This window comes from Brassica napus, chromosome C2 (genome assembly GCF_020379485.1).
Source record: "Brassica napus cultivar Da-Ae chromosome C2, Da-Ae, whole genome shotgun sequence".
Lineage (NCBI taxonomy): Eukaryota > Viridiplantae > Streptophyta > Magnoliopsida > Brassicales > Brassicaceae > Brassica > Brassica napus.
This window is the reverse complement of record NC_063445.1, coordinates 13,862,092-13,885,346: the sequence shown is the minus strand read 5'-3', so window position 1 is coordinate 13,885,346 and position 23,255 is coordinate 13,862,092. Positions and strand designations below refer to the sequence as shown.

Below are 23,255 nucleotides of genomic sequence, written 5' to 3'. Positions count from 1 at the left end.
CGAAGTTACCAGCCCCCTGTTATTTTCACAAGGACTTTACTACGCTTAACCCTAAACCCCGAGAATGAAATCCCTAAACCCCAATGTCACATATCATCTAACATCATCATCATCTTCTTTACTTCTTCTTACTCTTTCTCCAACTTAAACCCTAAAACTCCAAATAATTTTTTAAAATCTAAAGAAATACATATTATATAAAACAACATTTGTTACACATACATTAAGATGATATAAAAACAATATTTCCTTAAACAAACATTACAATAGAGAAATACAACATTTGTTACATATATTACATCACTCTAAATCATTTTCGTTCTCATCAATATCAGTAGAATCATCATCGTCGCTTCCCTCGAACTCGTCTTCACGTGCTTCATCTGTCGCATCTTTGGGAAGATCTTCATATTGAAAGTTTTCCGGATCGATCAAAAGGATTTCATCAGTTTGTTGTTCAGGTACCTCAACTTCAGTGATAGCGTCTTCTTCTTGCAAATGCGGTTCTTCTCCAGCGACAATGCGTCCACGAGGTGTAATTTTGATAACAGCTAACAAGTTTATCCTGGAAGTTCGAAGGCGAGGATAAGGAAGGAAGCTAACTTGGTCGGCTTGTGAATCTAAAATGAAAGGCTCAAATTTGTTGTATCTTCTCCCAAAATTGACATCCACAACACCAAATTTGTTATACAGAATCACTCGGTTCACATAAGGATCGAACCATTCACATTTGAAGAAGACGCATTTTAGCTTCAATAACCCCGGAAATTCCACTTCAATAATCTCCAGAAAGATCCCGTAAAAGTCTGTTTCACCTTTCACACATATTCCATAGTTACTCGTTGCCCGATGTCTCCCATACTCGTATGTGTGAAAGGTAAATCCTCGTGTGAAATACATAGGTGATGTGGTGACCTTTGCTACTGGACCTTGAACCAAATCGTGAAACCATACGGGATAATATGGATCGTCATAATCAACCTGCGAAAAACAGATATTCTTAATTAATATTGAAGTAACAAAAAACTTACTTAATTAATATATGAATGAGATATATTATGTACATATGATTTTAACCACTTGACAAAGTGCTTATCTTTCCGTGTGCCCACATTAGTTGCAGATATTCCTGGTATTGCTTTTTCAACTTGAGATACAAACATGCTACAAATTAAACAAATGATCAAGTCATATATAATTAACTTCAATTCATACAATTAACATTCACATAGTTAACATTCACAAAAATATTTACCTTTCAAAGTAACGGGTCACTGCATCCTCGCAGTTGAGCAGAATATAAGTGTGGACACTATGTTTATCATCTTCACATGACCACCATACTTCTTTCGTTTTATCACCAAACCGTCCAATTTGGCAGAAAAAGTCAGGAACCCCATCAATTGCATATGATGTCGGTACTCCACCATCATCATATCTTCTACGAACTCTTTTTCTCGTACGAACAGTTGGAGCAAGGTAGTATGATGTGAAGTTAGATGTTTCGGCTGTCAAACTCCCCGCAACTATTGAACCTTCCACCTTTGCAAGATTTCTTGCTTTCCCCTTCAAATGTTTCATCTGTCGCTCAAACGGATATATTCATCCGTTGTGAACAGGTCCACAAAACAATTCTTCATACGGTAGGTGGACAACTAGATGCTCAATGATGTCAAAAAATGAAGGAGGAAATATCTTCTCCAGGTTGCACAATATGATCGGAATGTTCTCATGAAGTTGTTCGATGACTTCTTCCTTGAACGTACGTGTGATAAGATCTCTGAAGAATACTCTGATGGCTGTATATTGCAAAAGTAATCAAATTAATAACATTTCATAAGATATGTATATATATTATAAATTTATAATTACCTTCAAGTGCTTCATGGACATTTGCTGGAAGGAGCTCAACAAAAGAAAAAGGAAGTAGTCGTTGCATAAACACATGACAATCATGACTCTTCATTCCAGAGAAATTTTGACCTCGTTCAACGCATCTTGACAGATTTGAAACATAACCATCAGGAAACTTAACTTCTGATGCAACCCAGTCAAACAAAGTTGTTTTGGCTTCTGATGACTACCGGAAGATGGGAACATGAACGTTTCCATTTCTCTTGATATGTAACTCACTTCTTGAGCAAATATCAGGTAAGTCTATCCTTGACTTTTTGTTATCTTTTGTCTTCCCAGGGACGTTCAGTATTGTATTCACGATGTTCTCAAAAAAGTTACTCTTCTTATGCCAATTGTGAGAGACACCATACCCATCAGGCATATTTCCAGGAACATGCCAGTTTCCTCCAACCTTAACTGTTTCCTGAGCTCCGTAATAATCAATGCCCGCTTCAATCTGCTGGCCGGTGAGATTATGGAGGAAGACTGTCTCTGACAACTTTTTTGTGCCGAAACAATGTCTTATTTCTTCTGTACGGATGGAAAAGTGGAAGAAAGCGACGATGACAATCAAACCAACAACTCTTCCTACCATTCTTCAGTTGAAAAGCATCCGTCGATCCAAGACAATATGGACAAGATAATCTTCCATGTGTTGTCCAGCCAGACAACATCCCATAAGCAGGGAAATCACTTATCGTCCACAGCAGAACTGCTTGCATCGTAAAATTGTTTTTCAAGGAACAATCGTACGTCCTCACCCCTTCCGACCACAATTGCTTTAGCTCTTCTATCAACGGTTGAAGAAAAACATCAAGAGACTGTTTTGGATGCTTCAGACCAGGGATTAATATGGTCAAAAATAGAAATTCTTGTTCCATGCACATATCCGGCGGTAAATTGTACGGCGTAAGAATGACTGGCCACAAAGAATATTGTCTCCTAGACATTCCAAATGGACTTAATCCATCGGTGCATAACCCAAGATAGACATTCCGAATATTTGTAGCAAAATCTGGGTGTACCTTGTTGAAATGTTTCCACGCTCTTGCGTCTGAAGGATGTGCAACCTCGCCATCTCTCTAGACATGTTCAGCATGCCACCTCATCGACGCAGCAGTCCTCTTAGATTGATATAATCTTTTCAATCTGTCTGTAATTGGTAGGTACCACATCCTTTGGTACGATACCCTATTCCTCCCACGGCCTTACGGTTTGAATCGTGGTTTTTTGCAGAATCGACACTCTTCTAACTTGTCATCTTCCTTCCAGTAGATCATGCAGTTGTCGATGCAAACACCAATCATCTCCGAAGGCAACCCAAGACTATAAACCAATTTATGAATCTCATAATAAGATTCAGCAGACACGTTGTCTTCTGGCAAATACTCTTTAAACAACTCCGCCCATGCATCCAGGCAATTATAAGGTAAATTATGATCCGTTTTAATATTCATCATCCTAGCTGCTAGAGACAATTTAGAGAAACTTTCTCTACAACCAGTGTAGATTGGTTGATTTACAGCATCTAGCATTTCATAAAACCTGTTTGCATCCAAATTAGGTTCTTCTACATTTCCAGTTCCATCAGCTATTGTTGTAGTTGTTTCTAAAAATGCATCACTAATCATATCTTGAACCCTATCATGATCTACCATCTGCTCCTCATAATGAAAATTATATTCATTATGCAAATGATTCGGTTCTTCATTATGATGAGCATCCTCAAAATTATTATTACTACTACTAGCTTCATTTCCCCCATAACCCTCTCCGTATTGATACCAAATGTAGTACTGTGGTGTAAATCCTCTGTTTACTAAATGCTTCCATACAGTTTCACTACGTTCAAATTTTGAATTCTTGCATTTCCGACAGGGGCAGAACATCTTACCGCTTTCCTGCGTGATCGGTGTACAGCCCGCCTGGTGTATGAATGTCTCTAGCCCGCTCAGAAATGCGTTCGTCACCCTCCCATCGGAATCTTTGTGCAAATACATCCAACTCCGTAACTCGTAAATACTACCGCCACCGGCCATTTTTTTCTTAGATTTTGTTTTGAAAATTTTTTTTTCTGATTTTTTATTTGTTTTCGTTTGTGTGTTGTGAGGAAGAAAGTTGTGGGAAATAACATATATATATATATAGAAATTTTCGAGTTTGGTAGGTGAAATATAACAACAAATTTACAACGAATATATAACAACGAATTTACAACGAATTTAGGTAAGTTAAAGCACATTGAATACACGTTTTCACCTAAATATAACGGTAACATGTTTCGTTGTAATGTCGATGTAACGGTTACGACGAATTTCTCTTTCCACGTACTTTCGTCGTAAATTTACATTGACTTTATGACGAAACTGCTTCCTCGTAAAGTTACATGGAGTTTACGACGAATTTTGGACTCGTTGAAATTTCGTTGTAAACGCCATGTAAATTTACGAGGAAATATTTTCCTCGTAAATATTCGTTGTTATAGAAACAGTTTCTTGTAGTGATATGGGGCATGCATATTCTGTATATTGAAATCTCATTTTCTAATTTTGATATATGAGGCTCCTCTCTCATTTAAGACGTAAACATAATTGGTTTTAACTTTTATTGGATCATACAACTTTCTGTGTCAAAAGTGGTGAGCATATGCTTTTCTGAAGAAGTGATTCACGGAGACAATAAAGAAGCTAACAATTTTTAAGACAATGGAGACGTAGGCACTCTTGAATCTCAATAACAGTGAGTACATTACTAACTAGACAAATGTAGTGGGAACTGAAAGTCAAAGATGATAGCGAGGCTCTTTAGATTTTTCTCCTAAATGGCTTGTTAGTTTTAGGGATTTCACGAACTTAATGTAAAACTCATGGTATACCAGGATGGCTTGTAATATTACAATCTAAAGTAATTAAATAGAACCTAGATATTTTAGATTTCATAAACTTATTGTCAAACTCATAATGTAAGACTCATGGTATTCACAGATTTTTACACCAAGATGGCATGTAATATTAGGATCTAAAGTAATTAACTAGAACCTAGGATGATAGGACAATCAAGAGACATGAGAGTGTAATTACGATTTACTCAACCTGAATTCTGTTGGACTAAATACATGTGGAGAACCTGATGAGTCATGCTATTTTTGAGTGCCCACCTGCTGTGTAGGCATGAGCATTATTCGCATCTGAAAATTTTCCTAGTCTAAGTGTCTATGCCAATATTTACTATTTTTTTCTGGCGAAAAATTGGTATCGAAGATCATGACATTGATGGAAATCCTTATTTTTGGGTAATATGATACTTATGGAAAGCTAGAAATGATAAGTTATTCAGAAGAATTGACAGATATCTACATAACTTATCAGACATGCGGAAAAAGAATGTTTAGCATGGTGTGAGGCAAATTCATCAGTTTCAGTTTCTGAACAAATCCCATATACTATTTATTCACAAGCCATATGCTTACATAATATATGTCTGGTGGATGGTTTCTGGAACCCTACATCGCAATTAGTTGTTGATGGGTCATGAAGGATACATCCGGAAAAATCCAACTTATGGGTACCATAAATCAAAGAACGAGAGAATCAATGCTGCATTCGGAGCTAGAAGCTCTAAGCTGTGCAATGGAAAACATGCTTTGTCACTCTGCCTACCAGGTTTTGAACCATGTTGAAAAAAAATTGTTAACAATGATTGGGAAGCATCTAGTGTGGCCAAATTTTTCTACGGAGCTAAAGGAGATAGCAGTTTTGCAAAGGATATTTTATCATTTCAAGCTTATCTATATTCCTCGATCTCATAATGTAATTGTGGATTTTTTAGCTAGAATTGCAAGATCATCCCATAGGAAACTGTTCTTTGTTGTTTTCTATTCCGATATAGTTACATGTGTCACTTCAAAATTTGAGTAGTAGAGTGGTCTTTCGTTGTAAAAAAAAAAACTTTTGCCAACAGGTTTAAAATACAAAAATTTTAATTAATTTTTAAAATTTTTGAATTTCTGGTTTGTTTAAAATTACAGTAACCTTCATTTTTAAGTTTTTAATTTATTTGAATTATTATTATTTATTTGAATTCTTTTTATTATAGTTGATTTTAAAATTATTTTAATTTTATTTTACTAATTTTGTTGATTAATTACTAATAATTTTGTAAAAGCAAATTATCCTTTTTTACCAGGAAATGAACATAATCGATCATACTATTGATGTGATGAACAAACAACTTAGTTTCAAGGTTTAATCTGTTACTAAAATTAGTTTTACTGTCTGAAGTTTTAAATGTCCAAATTAAATGTTTAAAGTGCTAATTTTAACCAATTTCATGGTTTAAAATGTTATGTTCCCTTCATCTATACTAATTTTCCAAACTTTGTATATGATCCAAAAACTCATTGCTTTAAAGTTACAAAAGGTCATTGCTTTGTATTTTTTCCATGCATTTGAATAAATAACCTTTATCAAAAAGATGGTACATAAAAGTATTTTATAACTTTTACTAGACATGCTTTGGTATGAAGATACAATTATACAATTGCAATTTGTTCAATAAAACCCGGGCCATATCCGAAACCCGTCAACACCTGAAAGTCCCACATGCATAATTATGAGAATTTGATTCTGTAAGTTAATACTAGGCGACAACATTAGACAGTATATAACTCATTAAGCATAATAATCCGGATTAACGAGGTGTAGCTCCATTTTTCAAAAGATTACGAGACTTTTCTTCATGGGAAACTGCATATATTTCAGATTTACTAAGTATACTTACAAATGTGAAATGTGAGCCAGAGTGGAGACACGTGCATTCGTTCAAACGTGCGCCTTACGTAAAGATAGGTCGTAGTAGGTTGGTGCATGGGGACTTGATCTATTAGTTACTTCTCTCACGCTCACACACATCACTTTAATCCCGTACAAACAAAAAGCATATTGTGTTAACTTACCATATCTTCCGTATCATTTCACACGTTTTCCTTAAGATGTATTCCCTCAGCTTCCTCCGTTCATAAAATAGGATTTTTAGATTTTTATTTTGTTTCAATTTTTTTTTTAACATTTTTAAATTACTTTTGTATATATTTTTAAAAACAATAATTGAAAATATTTGAGTTAATTGAATATCATTGGTTTATATTTATTAAAAACACATAGTAAAAAAATATTTATAAATATTTATTATATTTTTAATATGCGTGAATAATCTATAAAAAATTTACTTGAGGAAGGCAAAGAGTAACTAACTTTTCGTATAATCTAGTCACACAAATAAAATCGTGTTTCCTCCTTCAGCCTTTTTATCGTTGAAATATTTTAATAAACATTGAACGTTCTTCACAAGCTATGTGATTGTACATATTTATTTATATGATTTTGTTTGAAAATTAAGATTTGAATATACATAACTATTATTTCTCTAACGATCCATTAGTAAGAGCTTATTAGTCGACATGTGGTCAATGTCATGTGTTAAAGTTTAAAGATTCAAAATTTTAAAATAATACAATAATAGTTAATAATCACTATATAAGAAGGCCAAGCCATGTTTGGATATTGCCATTGACGTGAGTCAAATCAGAGAGTTCCGGCACAGCCAAATATCAAATTGGCTGAAAACGCCATACAAATAAAAGGTTTGTTTGTTTTTTACTCACATAAATTAGCACTATATCAATATATATTTTTGGCATTCCCTATTATGCTGAGCGGTTTCACCAAAGGCATCTCCAATGGTCTAACTAGCAACTTGTACGTACAACTCAATAATATTGTGAGCCGAGTGTGCAACTTTTTGGTTTCAGGTGAGCTAAGGTAAGAGAACCAAATATGAGTTTGTGCTCTGATCTCTGCGACAAATTAGACGAGAATGTTTTGGAAGAGTTGACGTCCAATGTGAAGCAAGTACAAGACAATGTATTGGAGGAGATACTCACACTTAATGCTGGAACTGAGTATCTTAGGCGTTTTCTCCATGGGAGTTCTGATAAGGAGCTTTTTAAAAAGAACGTTCCCGTGACGACGTACGAAGATGTAAAGCTTTATATCGGCCGTGTTGCAAATGGAGAGCCCTTTGATGTTATTTCTGGGAAACCCATTACCGGTTTCCTACTAAGGTAGTCTCTTGTTGTATAAAGCAACTTTACCCACTGGCAACTGATTAATTATTATGTGATCAAACCTATGTTTGAGAGTCTTAATTCTCTAATTTTTTTTTATTGTAGTTCCGGAACTTCTGGAGGAAAACGGAAGATGTTTCCTCGTAACAACAAATACTTGGAAAACTTGAAATTCATCTATTTTTACCGCTCGCTCGTTATAACCAAGTAATGATGGAAACATGTGTGTCTTGTTTTAGTAAACAATAATGTATTTGTAGATTATATGATAAATTATTCTTTTGGATTCATAGGCATATCGATGGTCTTGAGCATGGAAAGGGAATGGTGTTTAACTTTTGTACACCAGAGCAGAATACTCCCTCTGGTTTGCCAGCTTCGTCTGCGACGACGAGCTTCTTCAAGAGTGATTACTTCAAGAACCGACCATCATATTGGCATTGGTCATTCACAAGTCCTGACGAAGTCATATTGTGTTCAGACAACAAACAGAGTTTGTATTGTCATCTCCTGTGTGGTATAGTTCAAAGAGACGAGGTTGTGAAGGTTGGTGCCGCCTTTGTTTCTATCTTGGTCCGTGCAATTACTTTTCTTGAAAAATTTTGGAAAGAAATTTGCACTAATATCCGTTGTGGTCATCTTAGCGAATGGATCACTGATATTAGCTGTAGGGATTCTGTATCAAAGACCCTTGGAGAACCTAATCCTGAATTGGCTGATCTCATCGAAAATGAATGCAACCAAAAATCATGGGAAGGTATAATTCCAAGACTTTGGCCTAAAACCAAATTCATCGAAAGCATTGCGACAGGCCAAATGGCTCAGCACATCCCAACATTAGAGTTTTACTCTAACAATCTGCCTTTGATTTCTTCAAGTTATGTTTCTTCGGAAACTATGTTTGGGATTAACATGAATCCTTTGTGCAAACCACAAGACGTGTCATACACATTTATGCCTAACTTCTCATATTTCGAGTTCTTACTTGTTGACGCGGGTGACAAAGTAGAAATTGTTGATCTTGTGGATGTCAAGTTAGGGAGCCATTACGAGCCGTTGGTCACAAATCATTCTGGTTAGTCAAATTTTTACGTGGAGAAAATGTATATATATATATATATATATTATCATCTCAACTAAGATATTAATATTGTTTCTTTTTTTGCTAGGCCTACACAGACATAAGATGGGTGATGTTTTACAAGTGACTGGATTTTACAATAGTGCACCTCAGTTTAGGTTTGTGCGGAGAGGAAATTTGGTTCTGAGCGTTCATTTGGAGATAACTACAGATGAAGATCTTTTAAATGCGGTGACACATGCAAAGATGGTTCTTGAATCATCAAATTTGATGTTGATTGACTTTACAAGCTATGCTGATGTATCTACTACTCCAGGTCATTATGTTCTCTACTGGGAACTCAAAGGCAAATACAACAATGACATTGCTGAAATTGATAACAAGGTTTTAGTAGAATGTTGTTACGTGGTGGAAGAGTCCTTGAACAATTTTTACAAAGAATTTAGGAGCAAAGACGGATCAGTTGGAGCTCTAGAGATAAGGGTGGTGCAACAAGGAACTTTCGAATCTCTTATGGAGTTTTTCATTACCCAAGGTGCTTCTTCAACTCAATACAAGACACCCATTTGCATCAAATCTTCCGAGGCATTAGCGATCTTAGAAGAAAAAGTTCGATCTAGGTTCTTTACCGATAAGGTTCCCTTTCTTTAGACTTTTCGTCATGATTTCTATCATTTTGCATGCGTTGAAATAAAGTTTGTGGAAAATAACATGAGAGGAGACAAAACTCATGCTTTTCAATCTTATTTTGAAGTATACTTTTCATATAACTAGTATTTTATTAATAAAACCGATCACAATGACAGATGTCATATAGTTTTTAATAGAGATTACACAAAGTGCAAAACTTTAAGAAACTCAAAAGAGAAAAAGATATAAAATCTAGCGCTTTGATATATATTCCATTGTGAAAGATTAAATTAGCCACACACACTTCTATTATTGAGCATGAAGAAAATGGAGTGAGTGAGTGAGTGAAAACAATATCGAAAATATCCTGACATCACACGAGATGTTGAAATAGAATGTGTGTGCTCATCATGTTTCAATGTATTTTCAAGAATTTACTTAAGACAACCACATATCGCCTAGACATAATTAATAATTTTTCAAATTTTGCTTGTCATCTCTGCAATCACCGTCACTAAGGGTATGTACAATGGTTGTATAAATTCAATATTCTAATTTCATTTTTTCACAATCCACATCATCTTCTCTTTCTTCCACCTATTAATTCAACACATATATAAATTTTGTCTCTACAATGGTTTTGTTTTAAAAAATTCAACACCACAATTTCAAAATGGACTGTAATTAAAGTAAATATTTTAAAATGACATAGTTTTAATAATTTTTATTTTATATTTTTATTCTTTACTATTTTCAGAAAATAATATTTTTTAAACAAATATGAAATGACATAATTGAGTTCATAATTAATATTAGTAAAAATAGAAATTATAAGAAAAATTGACATTTTTATTCTATATCCAAATGAAATGAAATTAGTATCTATTAATTCAACACATATAAATTTTGTCTCTACAATGGTTTTGTTTAAAAAAATTCAACACCACAATTTCAAAATGGACTGTAAATAAAGTAAATATTTTAAAATGACATAGTTTTAATAATTTTTATTTTATATTTTTATTCTTTACTATTTTCAGAAAATAATATTTAAATAATAGTTTTTAAAAAAATATGAATGACATAATTGAGTTCATAATTAATATTAGTAAAAATAGAAATTATAAGAAAAAATGACATTTTTATTCTATATCCAAATGAAATGAAACTAGTATCTATTTATAGATCATTAAAAATACTAAATGTTAGTATCATTTTTATTTTTATTTTAAATTATTTTATTATAAATCAATTAAGTTTAAATTATTGGGTGAAAATAAAGAGGAACAAAAACTAGATAACCAATAATAATAGAACATGTGTTAGAGTGAGACCAATTGTTTTGCTTTAAACTAGTTGAGAAGATTCAAAACTTGTGAATCCATGTGTGATTTCTTGCAATTCAACACTTGCCTTACAATGGTCTAAACAGTCAAACCAATTATTCAACAACCCATTATTGATAGTTTAAAAAGACGACATGTCACACTAACAATTATGACATAACTTATGACTAACTGTGACATGGACAATCACATTAAATGTTTATTTATATTTTTAGTAAACTTTTTAAAATATGACAATAACTCATATATCATCATTAAAGTAAATAGTAAATAATATAATAATAAAAATAAATCAGCATTTTACAAATTTTGAAATATTATTTAATTCTATTTTTACAATTATATAGTTTTTATTACAAAAAAATTCTTCAAAATTATATGCAATTTTTTTTTAAAAAAAATATATATAAATTTTTATCCTAATGCCATTATTTTCCTTTTGTTATCTACAAATTAATTTTAGAAATACTATTTAGTTTAACTTTTTGATAATTATACAATTTTCTATCAGATTTTTATACTATGCGTGAATAATCTATAAAAAATTTACTTGAGGAAGGCAAAGAGTAACTAACTTTTCGTATAATCTAGTCACACAAATAAAATCGTGTTTCCTCCTTCAGCCTTTTTATCGTTGAAATATTTTAATAAACATTGAACGTTCTTCACAAGCTATGTGATTGTACATATTTATTTATATGATTTTGTTTGAAAATTAAGATTTGAATATACATAACTATTATTTCTCTAACGATCCATTAGTAAGAGCTTATTAGTCGACATGTGGTCAATGTCATGTGTTAAAGTTTAAAGATTCAAAATTTTAAAATAATACAATAATAGTTAATAATCACTATATAAGAAGGCCAAGCCATGTTTGGATATTGCCATTGACGTGAGTCAAATCAGAGAGTTCCGGCACAGCCAAATATCAAATTGGCTGAAAACGCCATACAAATAGAAGGTTTGTTTGTTTTTTACTCACATAAATTAGCACTATATCAATATATATTTTTGGCATTCCCTATTATGCTGAGCGGTTTCACCAAAGGCATCTCCAATGGTCTAACTAGCAACTTGTACGTACAACTCAATAATATTGTGAGCCGAGTGTGCAACTTTTTGGTTTCAGGTGAGCTAAGGTAAGAGAACCAAATATGAGTTTGTGCTCTGATCTCTGCGACAAATTAGACGAGAATGTTTTGGAAGAGTTGACGTCCAATGTGAAGCAAGTACAAGACAATGTATTGGAGGAGATACTCACACTTAATGCTGGAACTGAGTATCTTAGGCGTTTTCTCCATGGGAGTTCTGATAAGGAGCTTTTTAAAAAGAACGTTCCCGTGACGACGTACGAAGATGTAAAGCTTTATATCGGCCGTGTTGCAAATGGAGAGCCCTTTGATGTTATTTCTGGGAAACCCATTACCGGTTTCCTACTAAGGTAGTCTCTTGTTGTATAAAGCAACTTTACCCACTGGCAACTGATTAATTATTATGTGATCAAACCTATGTTTGAGAGTCTTAATTCTCTAATTTTTTTTTATTGTAGTTCCGGAACTTCTGGAGGAAAACGGAAGATGTTTCCTCGTAACAACAAATACTTGGAAAACTTGAAATTCATCTATTTTTACCGCTCGCTCGTTATAACCAAGTAATGATGGAAACATGTGTGTCTTGTTTTAGTAAACAATAATGTATTTGTAGATTATATGATAAATTATTCTTTTGGATTCATAGGCATATCGATGGTCTTGAGCATGGAAAGGGAATGGTGTTTAACTTTTGTACACCAGAGCAGAATACTCCCTCTGGTTTGCCAGCTTCGTCTGCGACGACGAGCTTCTTCAAGAGTGATTACTTCAAGAACCGACCATCATATTGGCATTGGTCATTCACAAGTCCTGACGAAGTCATATTGTGTTCAGACAACAAACAGAGTTTGTATTGTCATCTCCTGTGTGGTATAGTTCAAAGAGACGAGGTTGTGAAGGTTGGTGCCGCCTTTGTTTCTATCTTGGTCCGTGCAATTACTTTTCTTGAAAAATTTTGGAAAGAAATTTGCACTAATATCCGTTGTGGTCATCTTAGCGAATGGATCACTGATATTAGCTGTAGGGATTCTGTATCAAAGACCCTTGGAGAACCTAATCCTGAATTGGCTGATCTCATCGAAAATGAATGCAACCAAAAATCATGGGAAGGTATAATTCCAAGACTTTGGCCTAAAACCAAATTCATCGAAAGCATTGCGACAGGCCAAATGGCTCAGCACATCCCAACATTAGAGTTTTACTCTAACAATCTGCCTTTGATTTCTTCAAGTTATGTTTCTTCGGAAACTATGTTTGGGATTAACATGAATCCTTTGTGCAAACCACAAGACGTGTCATACACATTTATGCCTAACTTCTCATATTTCGAGTTCTTACTTGTTGACGCGGGTGACAAAGTAGAAATTGTTGATCTTGTGGATGTCAAGTTAGGGAGCCATTACGAGCCGTTGGTCACAAATCATTCTGGTTAGTCAAATTTTTACGTGGAGAAAATGTATATATATATATATATATATTATCATCTCAACTAAGATATTAATATTGTTTCTTTTTTTGCTAGGCCTACACAGACATAAGATGGGTGATGTTTTACAAGTGACTGGATTTTACAATAGTGCACCTCAGTTTAGGTTTGTGCGGAGAGGAAATTTGGTTCTGAGCGTTCATTTGGAGATAACTACAGATGAAGATCTTTTAAATGCGGTGACACATGCAAAGATGGTTCTTGAATCATCAAATTTGATGTTGATTGACTTTACAAGCTATGCTGATGTATCTACTACTCCAGGTCATTATGTTCTCTACTGGGAACTCAAAGGCAAATACAACAATGACATTGCTGAAATTGATAACAAGGTTTTAGTAGAATGTTGTTACGTGGTGGAAGAGTCCTTGAACAATTTTTACAAAGAATTTAGGAGCAAAGACGGATCAGTTGGAGCTCTAGAGATAAGGGTGGTGCAACAAGGAACTTTCGAATCTCTTATGGAGTTTTTCATTACCCAAGGTGCTTCTTCAACTCAATACAAGACACCCATTTGCATCAAATCTTCCGAGGCATTAGCGATCTTAGAAGAAAAAGTTCGATCTAGGTTCTTTACCGATAAGGTTCCCTTTCTTTAGACTTTTCGTCATGATTTCTATCATTTTGCATGCGTTGAAATAAAGTTTGTGGAAAATAACATGAGAGGAGACAAAACTCATGCTTTTCAATCTTATTTTGAAGTATACTTTTCATATAACTAGTATTTTATTAATAAAACCGATCACAATGACAGATGTCATATAGTTTTTAATAGAGATTACACAAAGTGCAAAACTTTAAGAAACTCAAAAGAGAAAAAGATATAAAATCTAGCGCTTTGATATATATTCCATTGTGAAAGATTAAATTAGCCACACACACTTCTATTATTGAGCATGAAGAAAATGGAGTGAGTGAGTGAGTGAAAACAATATCGAAAATATCCTGACATCACACGAGATGTTGAAATAGAATGTGTGTGCTCATCATGTTTCAATGTATTTTCAAGAATTTACTTAAGACAACCACATATCGCCTAGACATAATTAATAATTTTTCAAATTTTGCTTGTCATCTCTGCAATCACCGTCACTAAGGGTATGTACAATGGTTGTATAAATTCAATATTCTAATTTCATTTTTTCACAATCCACATCATCTTCTCTTTCTTCCACCTATTAATTCAACACATATATAAATTTTGTCTCTACAATGGTTTTGTTTTAAAAAATTCAACACCACAATTTCAAAATGGACTGTAATTAAAGTAAATATTTTAAAATGACATAGTTTTAATAATTTTTATTTTATATTTTTATTCTTTACTATTTTCAGAAAATAATATTTTTTAAACAAATATGAAATGACATAATTGAGTTCATAATTAATATTAGTAAAAATAGAAATTATAAGAAAAATTGACATTTTTATTCTATATCCAAATGAAATGAAATTAGTATCTATTAATTCAACACATATAAATTTTGTCTCTACAATGGTTTTGTTTAAAAAAATTCAACACCACAATTTCAAAATGGACTGTAAATAAAGTAAATATTTTAAAATGACATAGTTTTAATAATTTTTATTTTATATTTTTATTCTTTACTATTTTCAGAAAATAATATTTAAATAATATTTTTTAAACAAATATGAATGACATAATTGAGTTCATAATTAATATTAGTAAAAATAGAAATTATAAGAAAAAATGACATTTTTATTCTATATCCAAATGAAATGAAACTAGTATCTATTTATAGATCATTAAAAATACTAAATGTTAGTATCATTTTTATTTTTATTTTAAATTATTTTATTATAAATCAATTAAGTTTAAATTATTGGGTGAAAATAAAGAGGAACAAAAACTAGATAACCAATAATAATAGAACATGTGTTAGAGTGGGACAAATTGTTTTGCTTTAAACTAGTTGAGAAGATTCAACACTTGTGAATCCATGTGTGATTTCTTGCAATTCAACACTTGCCTTACAATGGTCTAAACAGTCAAACCAATTATTCAACAACCCATTATTGATAGTTTAAAAAGACGACATGTCACACTAACAATTATGACATAACTTATGACTAACTGTGACATGGACAATCACATTAAATGTTTATTTATATTTTTAGTAAACTTTTTAAAATATGACAATAACTCATATATCATCATTAAAGTAAATAGTAAATAATATAATAATAAAAATAAATCAGCATTTTACAAATTTCGAAATATTATTTAATTCTATTTTTACAATTATATAGTTTTTATTACAAAAAATTTCTTCAAAATTATATGCAATTTTTTTTTAAAAAAATATATATAAATTTTTATCCTAATGCCATTATTTTCCTTTTGTTATCTACAAATTAATTTTAGAAATACTATTTAGTTTAACTTTTTGATAATTATACAATTTTCTATCAGATTTTTATACTATGCGTGAATAATCTATAAAAAATTTACTTGAGGAAGGCAAAGAGTAACTAACTTTTCGTATAATCTAGTCACACAAATAAAATCGTGTTTCCTCCTTCAGCCTTTTTATCGTTGAAATATTTTAATAAACATTGAACGTTCTTCACAAGCTACGTGATTGTACATATTTATTTATATGATTTTGTTTGAAAATTAAGATTTGAATATACATAACTATTATTTCTCTAACGATCCATTAGTAAGAGCTTATTAGTCGACATGTGGTCAATGTCATGTGTTAAAGTTTAAAGATTCAAAATTTTAAAATAATACAATAATAGTTAATAATCACTATATAAGAAGGCCAAGCCATGTTTGGATATTGCCATTGACGTGAGTCAAATCAGAGAGTTCCGGCACAGCCAAATATCAAATTGGCTGAAAACGCCATACAAATAAAAGGTTTGTTTGTTTTTTACTCACATAAATTAGCACTATATCAATATATATTTTTGGCATTCCCTATTATGCTGAGCGGTTTCACCAAAGGCATCTCCAATGGTCTAACTAGCAACTTGTACGTACAACTCAATAATATTGTGAGCCGAGTGTGCAACTTTTTGGTTTCAGGTGAGCTAAGGTAAGAGAACCAAATATGAGTTTGTGCTCTGATCTCTGCGACAAATTAGACGAGAATGTTTTGGAAGAGTTGACGTCCAATGTGAAGCAAGTACAAGACAATGTATTGGAGGAGATACTCACACTTAATGCTGGAACTGAGTATCTTAGGCGTTTTCTCCATGGGAGTTCTGATAAGGAGCTTTTTAAAAAGAACGTTCCCGTGACGACGTACGAAGATGTAAAGCTTTATATCGGCCGTGTTGCAAATGGAGAGCCCTTTGATGTTATTTCTGGGAAACCCATTACCGGTTTCCTACTAAGGTAGTCTCTTGTTGTATAAAGCAACTTTACCCACTGGCAACTGATTAATTATTATGTGATCAAACCTATGTTTGAGAGTCTTAATTCTCTAATTTTTTTTTATTGTAGTTCCGGAACTTCTGGAGGAAAACGGAAGATGTTTCCTCGTAACAACAAATACTTGGAAAACTTGAAATTCATCTATTTTTACCGCTCGCTCGTTATAACCAAGTAATGATGGAAACATGTGTGTCTTGTTTTAGTAAACAATAATGTATTTGTAGATTATATGATAAATTATTCTTTTGGATTCATAGGCATATCGATGGTCTTGAGCATGGAAAGGGAATGGTGTTTAACTTTTGTACACCAGAGCAGAATACTCCCTCTGGTTTGCCAGCTTCGTCTGCGACGACGAGCTTCTTCAAGAGTGATTACTTCAAGAACCGACCATCATATTGGCATTGGTCATTCACAAGTCCTGACGAAGTCATATTGTGTTCAGACAACAAACAGAGTTTGTATTGTCATCTCCTGTGTGGTATAGTTCAAAGAGACGAGGTTGTGAAGGTTGGTGCCGCCTTTGTTTCTATCTTGGTCCGTGCAATTACTTTTCTTGAAAAATTTTGGAAAGAAATTTGCACTAATATCCGTTGTGGTCATCTTAGCGAATGGATCACTGATATTAGCTGTAGGGATTCTGTATCAAAGACCCTTGGAGAACCTAATCCTGAATTGGCTGATCTCATCGAAAATGAATGCAACCAAAAATCATGGGAAGGTATAATTCCAAGACTTTGGCCTAAAACCAAATTCATCGAAAGCATTGCGACAGGCCAAATGGCTCAGCACATCCCAACATTAGAGTTTTACTCTAACAATCTGCCTTTGATTTCTTCAAGTTATGTTTCTTCGGAAACTATGTTTGGGATTAACATGAATCCTTTGTGCAAACCACAAGACGTGTCATACACATTTATGCCTAACTTCTCATATTTCGAGTTCTTACTTGTTGACGCGGGTGACAAAGTAGAAATTGTTGATCTTGTGGATGTCAAGTTAGGGAGCCATTACGAGCCGTTGGTCACAAATCATTCTGGTTAGTCAAATTTTTACGTGGAGAAAATGTATATATATATATATATATATATATTATCATCTCAACTAAGATATTAATATTGTTTCTTTTTTTGCTAGGCCTACACAGACATAAGATGGGTGATGTTTTACAAGTGACTGGATTTTACAATAGTGCACCTCAGTTTAGGTTTGTGCGGAGAGGAAATTTGGTTCTGAGCGTTCATTTGGAGATAACTACAGATGAAGATCTTTTAAATGCGGTGACACATGCAAAGATGGTTCTTGAATCATCAAATTTGATGTTGATTGACTTTACAAGCTATGCTGATGTATCTACTACTCCAGGTCATTATGTTCTCTACTGGGAACTCAAAGGCAAATACAACAATGACATTGCTGAAATTGATAACAAGGTTTTAGTAGAATGTTGTTACGTGGTGGAAGAGTCCTTGAACAATTTTTACAAAGAATTTAGGAGCAAAGACGGATCAGTTGGAGCTCTAGAGATAAGGGTGGTGCAACAAGGAACTTTCGAATCTCTTATGGAGTTTTTCATTACCCAAGGTGCTTCTTCAACTCAATACAAGACACCCATTTGCATCAAATCTTCCGAGGCATTAGCGATCTTAGAAGAAAAAGTTCGATCTAGGTTCTTTACCGATAAGGTTCCCTTTCTTTAGACTTTTCGTCATGATTTCTATCATTTTGCATGCGTTGAAATAAAGTTTGTGGAAAATAACATGAGAGGAGACAAAACTCATGCTTTTCAATCTTATTTTGAAGTATACTTTTCATATAACTAGTATTTTATTAATAAAACCGATCACAATGACAGATGTCATATAGTTTTTAATAGAGATTACACAAAGTGCAAAACTTTAAGAAACTCAAAAGAGAAAAAGATATAAAATCTAGCGCTTTGATATATATTCCATTGTGAAAGATTAAATTAGCCACACACACTTCTATTATTGAGCATGAAGAAAATGGAGTGAGTGAGTGAGTGAAAACAATATCGAAAATATCCTGACATCACACGAGATGTTGAAATAGAATGTGTGTGCTCATCATGTTTCAATGTATTTTCAAGAATTTACTTAAGACAACCACATATCGCCTAGACATAATTAATAATTTTTCAAATTTTGCTTGTCATCTCTGCAATCACCGTCACTAAGGGTATGTACAATGGTTGTATAAATTCAATATTCTAATTTCATTTTTTCACAATCCACATCATTTTCTCTTTCTTCCACCTATTAATTCAACACATATATAAATTTTGTCTCTACAATGGTTTTGTTTAAAAAAATTCAACACCACAATTTCAAAATGGACTGTAATTAAAGTAAATATTTTAAAATGACATAGTTTTAATAATTTTTATTTTATATTTTTATTCTTTACTATTTTCAGAAAATAATATTTTTTAAACAAATATGAAATGACATAATTGAGTTCATAATTAATATTAGTAAAAATAGAAATTATAAGAAAAATTGACATTTTTATTCTATATCCAAATGAAATGAAATTAGTATCTATTAATTCAACACATATAAATTTTGTCTCTACAATGGTTTTGTTTAAAAAAATTCAACACCACAATTTCAAAATGACTGTAAATAAAGTAAATATTTTAAAATGACATAGTTTTAATAATTTTTATTTTATATTTTTATTCTTTACTATTTTCAGAAAATAATATTTAAATAATATTTTTTAAACAAATATGAATGACATAATTGAGTTCATAATTAATATTAGTAAAAATAGAAATTATAAGAAAAAATGACATTTTTATTCTATATCCAAATGAAATGAAACTAGTATCTATTTATAGATCATTAAAAATACTAAATGTTAGTATCATTTTTATTTTTATTTTAAATTATTTTATTATAAATCAATTAAGTTTAAATTATTGGGTGAAAATAAAGAGGAACAAAAACTAGATAACCAATAATAATAGAACATGTGTTAGAGTGGGACCAATTGTTTTGCTTTAAACTAGTTGAGAAGATTCAACACTTGTGAATCCATGTGTGATTTCTTGCAATTCAACACTTGCCTTACAATGGTCTAAACAGTCAAACCAATTATTCAACAACCCATTATTGATAGTTTAAAAAGACGACATGTCACACTAACAATTATGACATAACTTATGACTAACTGTGACATGGACAATCACATTAAATGTTTATTTATATTTTTAGTAAACTTTTTAAAATATGACAATAACTCATATATCATCATTAAAGTAAATAGTAAATAATATAATAATAAAAATAAATCAGCATTTTACAAATTTTGAAATATTATTTAATTCTATTTTTACAATTATATAGTTTTTATTACAAAAAATTTCTTCAAAATTATATGCAATTTTTTTTTAAAAAAAAATATATAAATTTTTATCCTAATGCCATTATTTTCCTTTTGTTATCTACAAATTAATTTTAGAAATACTATTTAGTTTAACTTTTTGATAATTATACAATTTTCTATCAGATTTTTATACTAGTTGATTTTTATATAAATGATTATTATTTATCCACAAAAGTAATAGTAAAAAATATGATGTCATCGGAAAAGAAATTTTTGTTGTTAGAATATAAAATTAGAATAAACTAAACCGTTGGATTATAATATTTTTCTATAAACAATATGATTTCATTGAAAAAAAGAAGTTTGGTATTATATATAATTGGTTGCGGACAGCGCTCGTGCTAGTGCCAGTGTTGTTTGTTTGGTGCGACATTTTTGTAAAGATTTAGTTTTGTTTTTGGAAAATTTCAAACTAATTTTCAAAGAAAAATGCAGTTCACGGATGGATATTCTCTATATTTAAATGATGTTTAAAATATGGTCTCATTTCTGTATGGCCGCACATGTTTAGTGTTGTGAGGTTGTTTCTAACCCTGATCTCTCAAACTTCCGAAGTCCATCTACTATTAGACCATCCATGTCTGATTTTGAAAGATTTAGTTACAATGAACTTTGTCATTTTTATTATTTGGTGCAAGAAGAATGAACCGAATAAAAATTAAGAGAACATAATTATGTTTGTTATTATTTTTATGTTTTAAATACTTATGAGTGGATAAGAAGTAATATGTTATATATAAATAAATATATATTTTTGGTTTGCTATAACAATATTTTTCTTTGGGAAAATTCCACAAATACAATATTCATAGTACCAATTTTCACGTTTACACTAACCACTTTTATCCTTACTTTTAATGAAGGATAAAAGACATTTATATCTATAGGATTAACTAATATAGACTTATGGTTTAGAGTTGAGGGGTGGGGTAGGATTTTTGGAATGTGAAATTCAGGATTCTAATAAATATATAAATAAATACTTAAAAAAATATTAAATTTTTTTATAAAATAGTTTGAAACATAATTTTCGATTTTCAAAAAGAAATTTTGAAAAAACAAAATCAAAAAAAAAATTTATAAAAAAGTTCGAATTTGAAAAAGTATAATTTGAAAACATAAAGAAAATTATTTTTATTTAAATAATTATTTATTATATATATAGAGAGAGAGAGAACAAGGATATGAAAGCCTTTTGATACTTAATGAAAAATATATTTTTTTAAATATCTCTTTAGTGGTGGTAAAAATGAAAATTCTTCTTTTTCTTTTGTAGTAGTATAACAGAAAGAAAGGATTTTACTAGAAAATAAATTTATTTACTATTGCTTTCCAGCGAAATTACCATGTCATCTTACATAGGTAGATTAAGGTTTCTGTTTTCATTTAACATTTTTTAAAATATACTAGAAAATAACATGGTATAAGTAGTGATGAGTGGACTAAAAATGTGATATATTAATAAATATATATGTTTAACTTGAAAATAATATCGTATATTCTCTAGTATATTTTATTTACCGTTTGTTAATATATATTTTTGTTATCTTTACCTAACAAATTTTAGAATATCCACAAAAATATTTAGTAATTTACTAAAAAAATAAATTTATATTTCCTAAATCGTGATATTGTTTGAAATAATATCTAATGAGATCCCCTGTACATTATTAACCAAGTGATTTTGACACATGTAATCACCACAATAATTTTAGCAAAAAAATGATGACATGACTCACTTAAATGATGATATGAATCCTAACTATTTATGACATGGATTAATACATTTAGTTAGTACCATAATTAAAAGATTGAATATATAATTATTACCATATTTAAAATATCTAAATAAAATAATTGAAATCCGAGATGGAATTAATATTAAACTTACACTTTGAACAACTTAAAATAAAATCAACTAAATTTATTTATTATCTATAATATTTTTAATGTTTATAATAAAAATTTATCCAAATATTGTAAAATTATAAGAAAGTATTTCATTCTTAAATTTATAGCTCATAATTAAATTGTTTTATATACTATAAATAAAACAAGCGCTCTATATCTATACTATTAAAGCAGGATCCTATTGTCCTTTTTACTTTAGTCTGCTCTTTCTTTACTAACATTGCATGTTTCGTTAAGGGCAATCAAGTAATATAAATAACACATCTATATTGAGCCATTTTTTTCGGATCCAGCCCACTGTCCACATCAGATCTCTCTTAGGCCATTTAGGCCGATTAAGAAATCATATCCAATTCTCATATTTTTTTTTCCTTTGGGCCATTGAGTCCAAGTTCAAATAATTTTTTTTCAACCATTCTTAATTTTTTTTCTTTTCTTAATATAATTTAAGCATTCATAAAAAATTGATTTTTTTCATTGAAAAGTATAAATATGTATTAAAAGTATATAATTTTTTTTTTATTTTTAAAAATATTAACCACATAATAAAATTAATTTATCAGAGTTATACCAACTTAATTCATTAAAGAAATAAAGTTTAATTTTTTAAACATAAATACTCATTTAAAATGACACACGATAAAGAAAGATAAAAAGTTTTAAGTCTTTTATAAAATAAAACACAAATATATGAAATATGGTATTTACTAAATATTTGTCAATTGAAAAAAAAAAGGAAAATGAACCCGCACTTTGAAAGCGCGGATCAAAATCTAGTATCTATACTATTAAAGCAAAATCCCTAATAGGATTCTGCCCCTGGCTTTTCAAGTTATTTACCACCAAATGCCATTCCCTTTTAATTTTTTT

At 31.1% G+C, this 23,255-nt stretch overlaps 3 protein-coding genes across 3 annotated transcripts; all 3 read left to right on the top strand.

Moving 5' to 3' along the window:
• Positions 1 to 6,709: 6,709 nt before the first annotated feature.
• LOC125581904 (4-substituted benzoates-glutamate ligase GH3.12-like) lies at positions 6,710 to 10,845 on the top strand. Its single transcript, XM_048748100.1, has 4 exons — positions 6,710 to 8,017; positions 8,126 to 8,227; positions 8,314 to 9,095; positions 9,190 to 10,845. The coding sequence occupies exons 1-4, from the start codon at positions 7,731 to 7,733 to the stop codon at positions 9,750 to 9,752; spliced, it is 1,734 nt and encodes a 577-aa protein (XP_048604057.1). The 5' UTR covers positions 6,710 to 7,730; the 3' UTR covers positions 9,753 to 10,845.
• An 11-nt stretch (positions 10,846 to 10,856) lies between these two features.
• LOC125581903 (4-substituted benzoates-glutamate ligase GH3.12-like) lies at positions 10,857 to 15,659 on the top strand. Its single transcript, XM_048748099.1, has 4 exons — positions 10,857 to 12,521; positions 12,630 to 12,731; positions 12,818 to 13,599; positions 13,694 to 15,659. The coding sequence occupies exons 1-4, from the start codon at positions 12,235 to 12,237 to the stop codon at positions 14,254 to 14,256; spliced, it is 1,734 nt and encodes a 577-aa protein (XP_048604056.1). The 5' UTR covers positions 10,857 to 12,234; the 3' UTR covers positions 14,257 to 15,659.
• A 4-nt stretch (positions 15,660 to 15,663) lies between these two features.
• On the top strand, positions 15,664 to 19,562 carry LOC106414492 (4-substituted benzoates-glutamate ligase GH3.12). Its single transcript, XM_048748098.1, has 4 exons — positions 15,664 to 17,024; positions 17,133 to 17,234; positions 17,321 to 18,102; positions 18,201 to 19,562. Exons 1-4 carry the CDS (start codon positions 16,738 to 16,740, stop codon positions 18,761 to 18,763), a joined length of 1,734 nt encoding a protein of 577 aa, XP_048604055.1. The 5' UTR covers positions 15,664 to 16,737; the 3' UTR covers positions 18,764 to 19,562.
• The last annotated feature ends 3,693 nt before the right edge of the window (positions 19,563 to 23,255 follow it).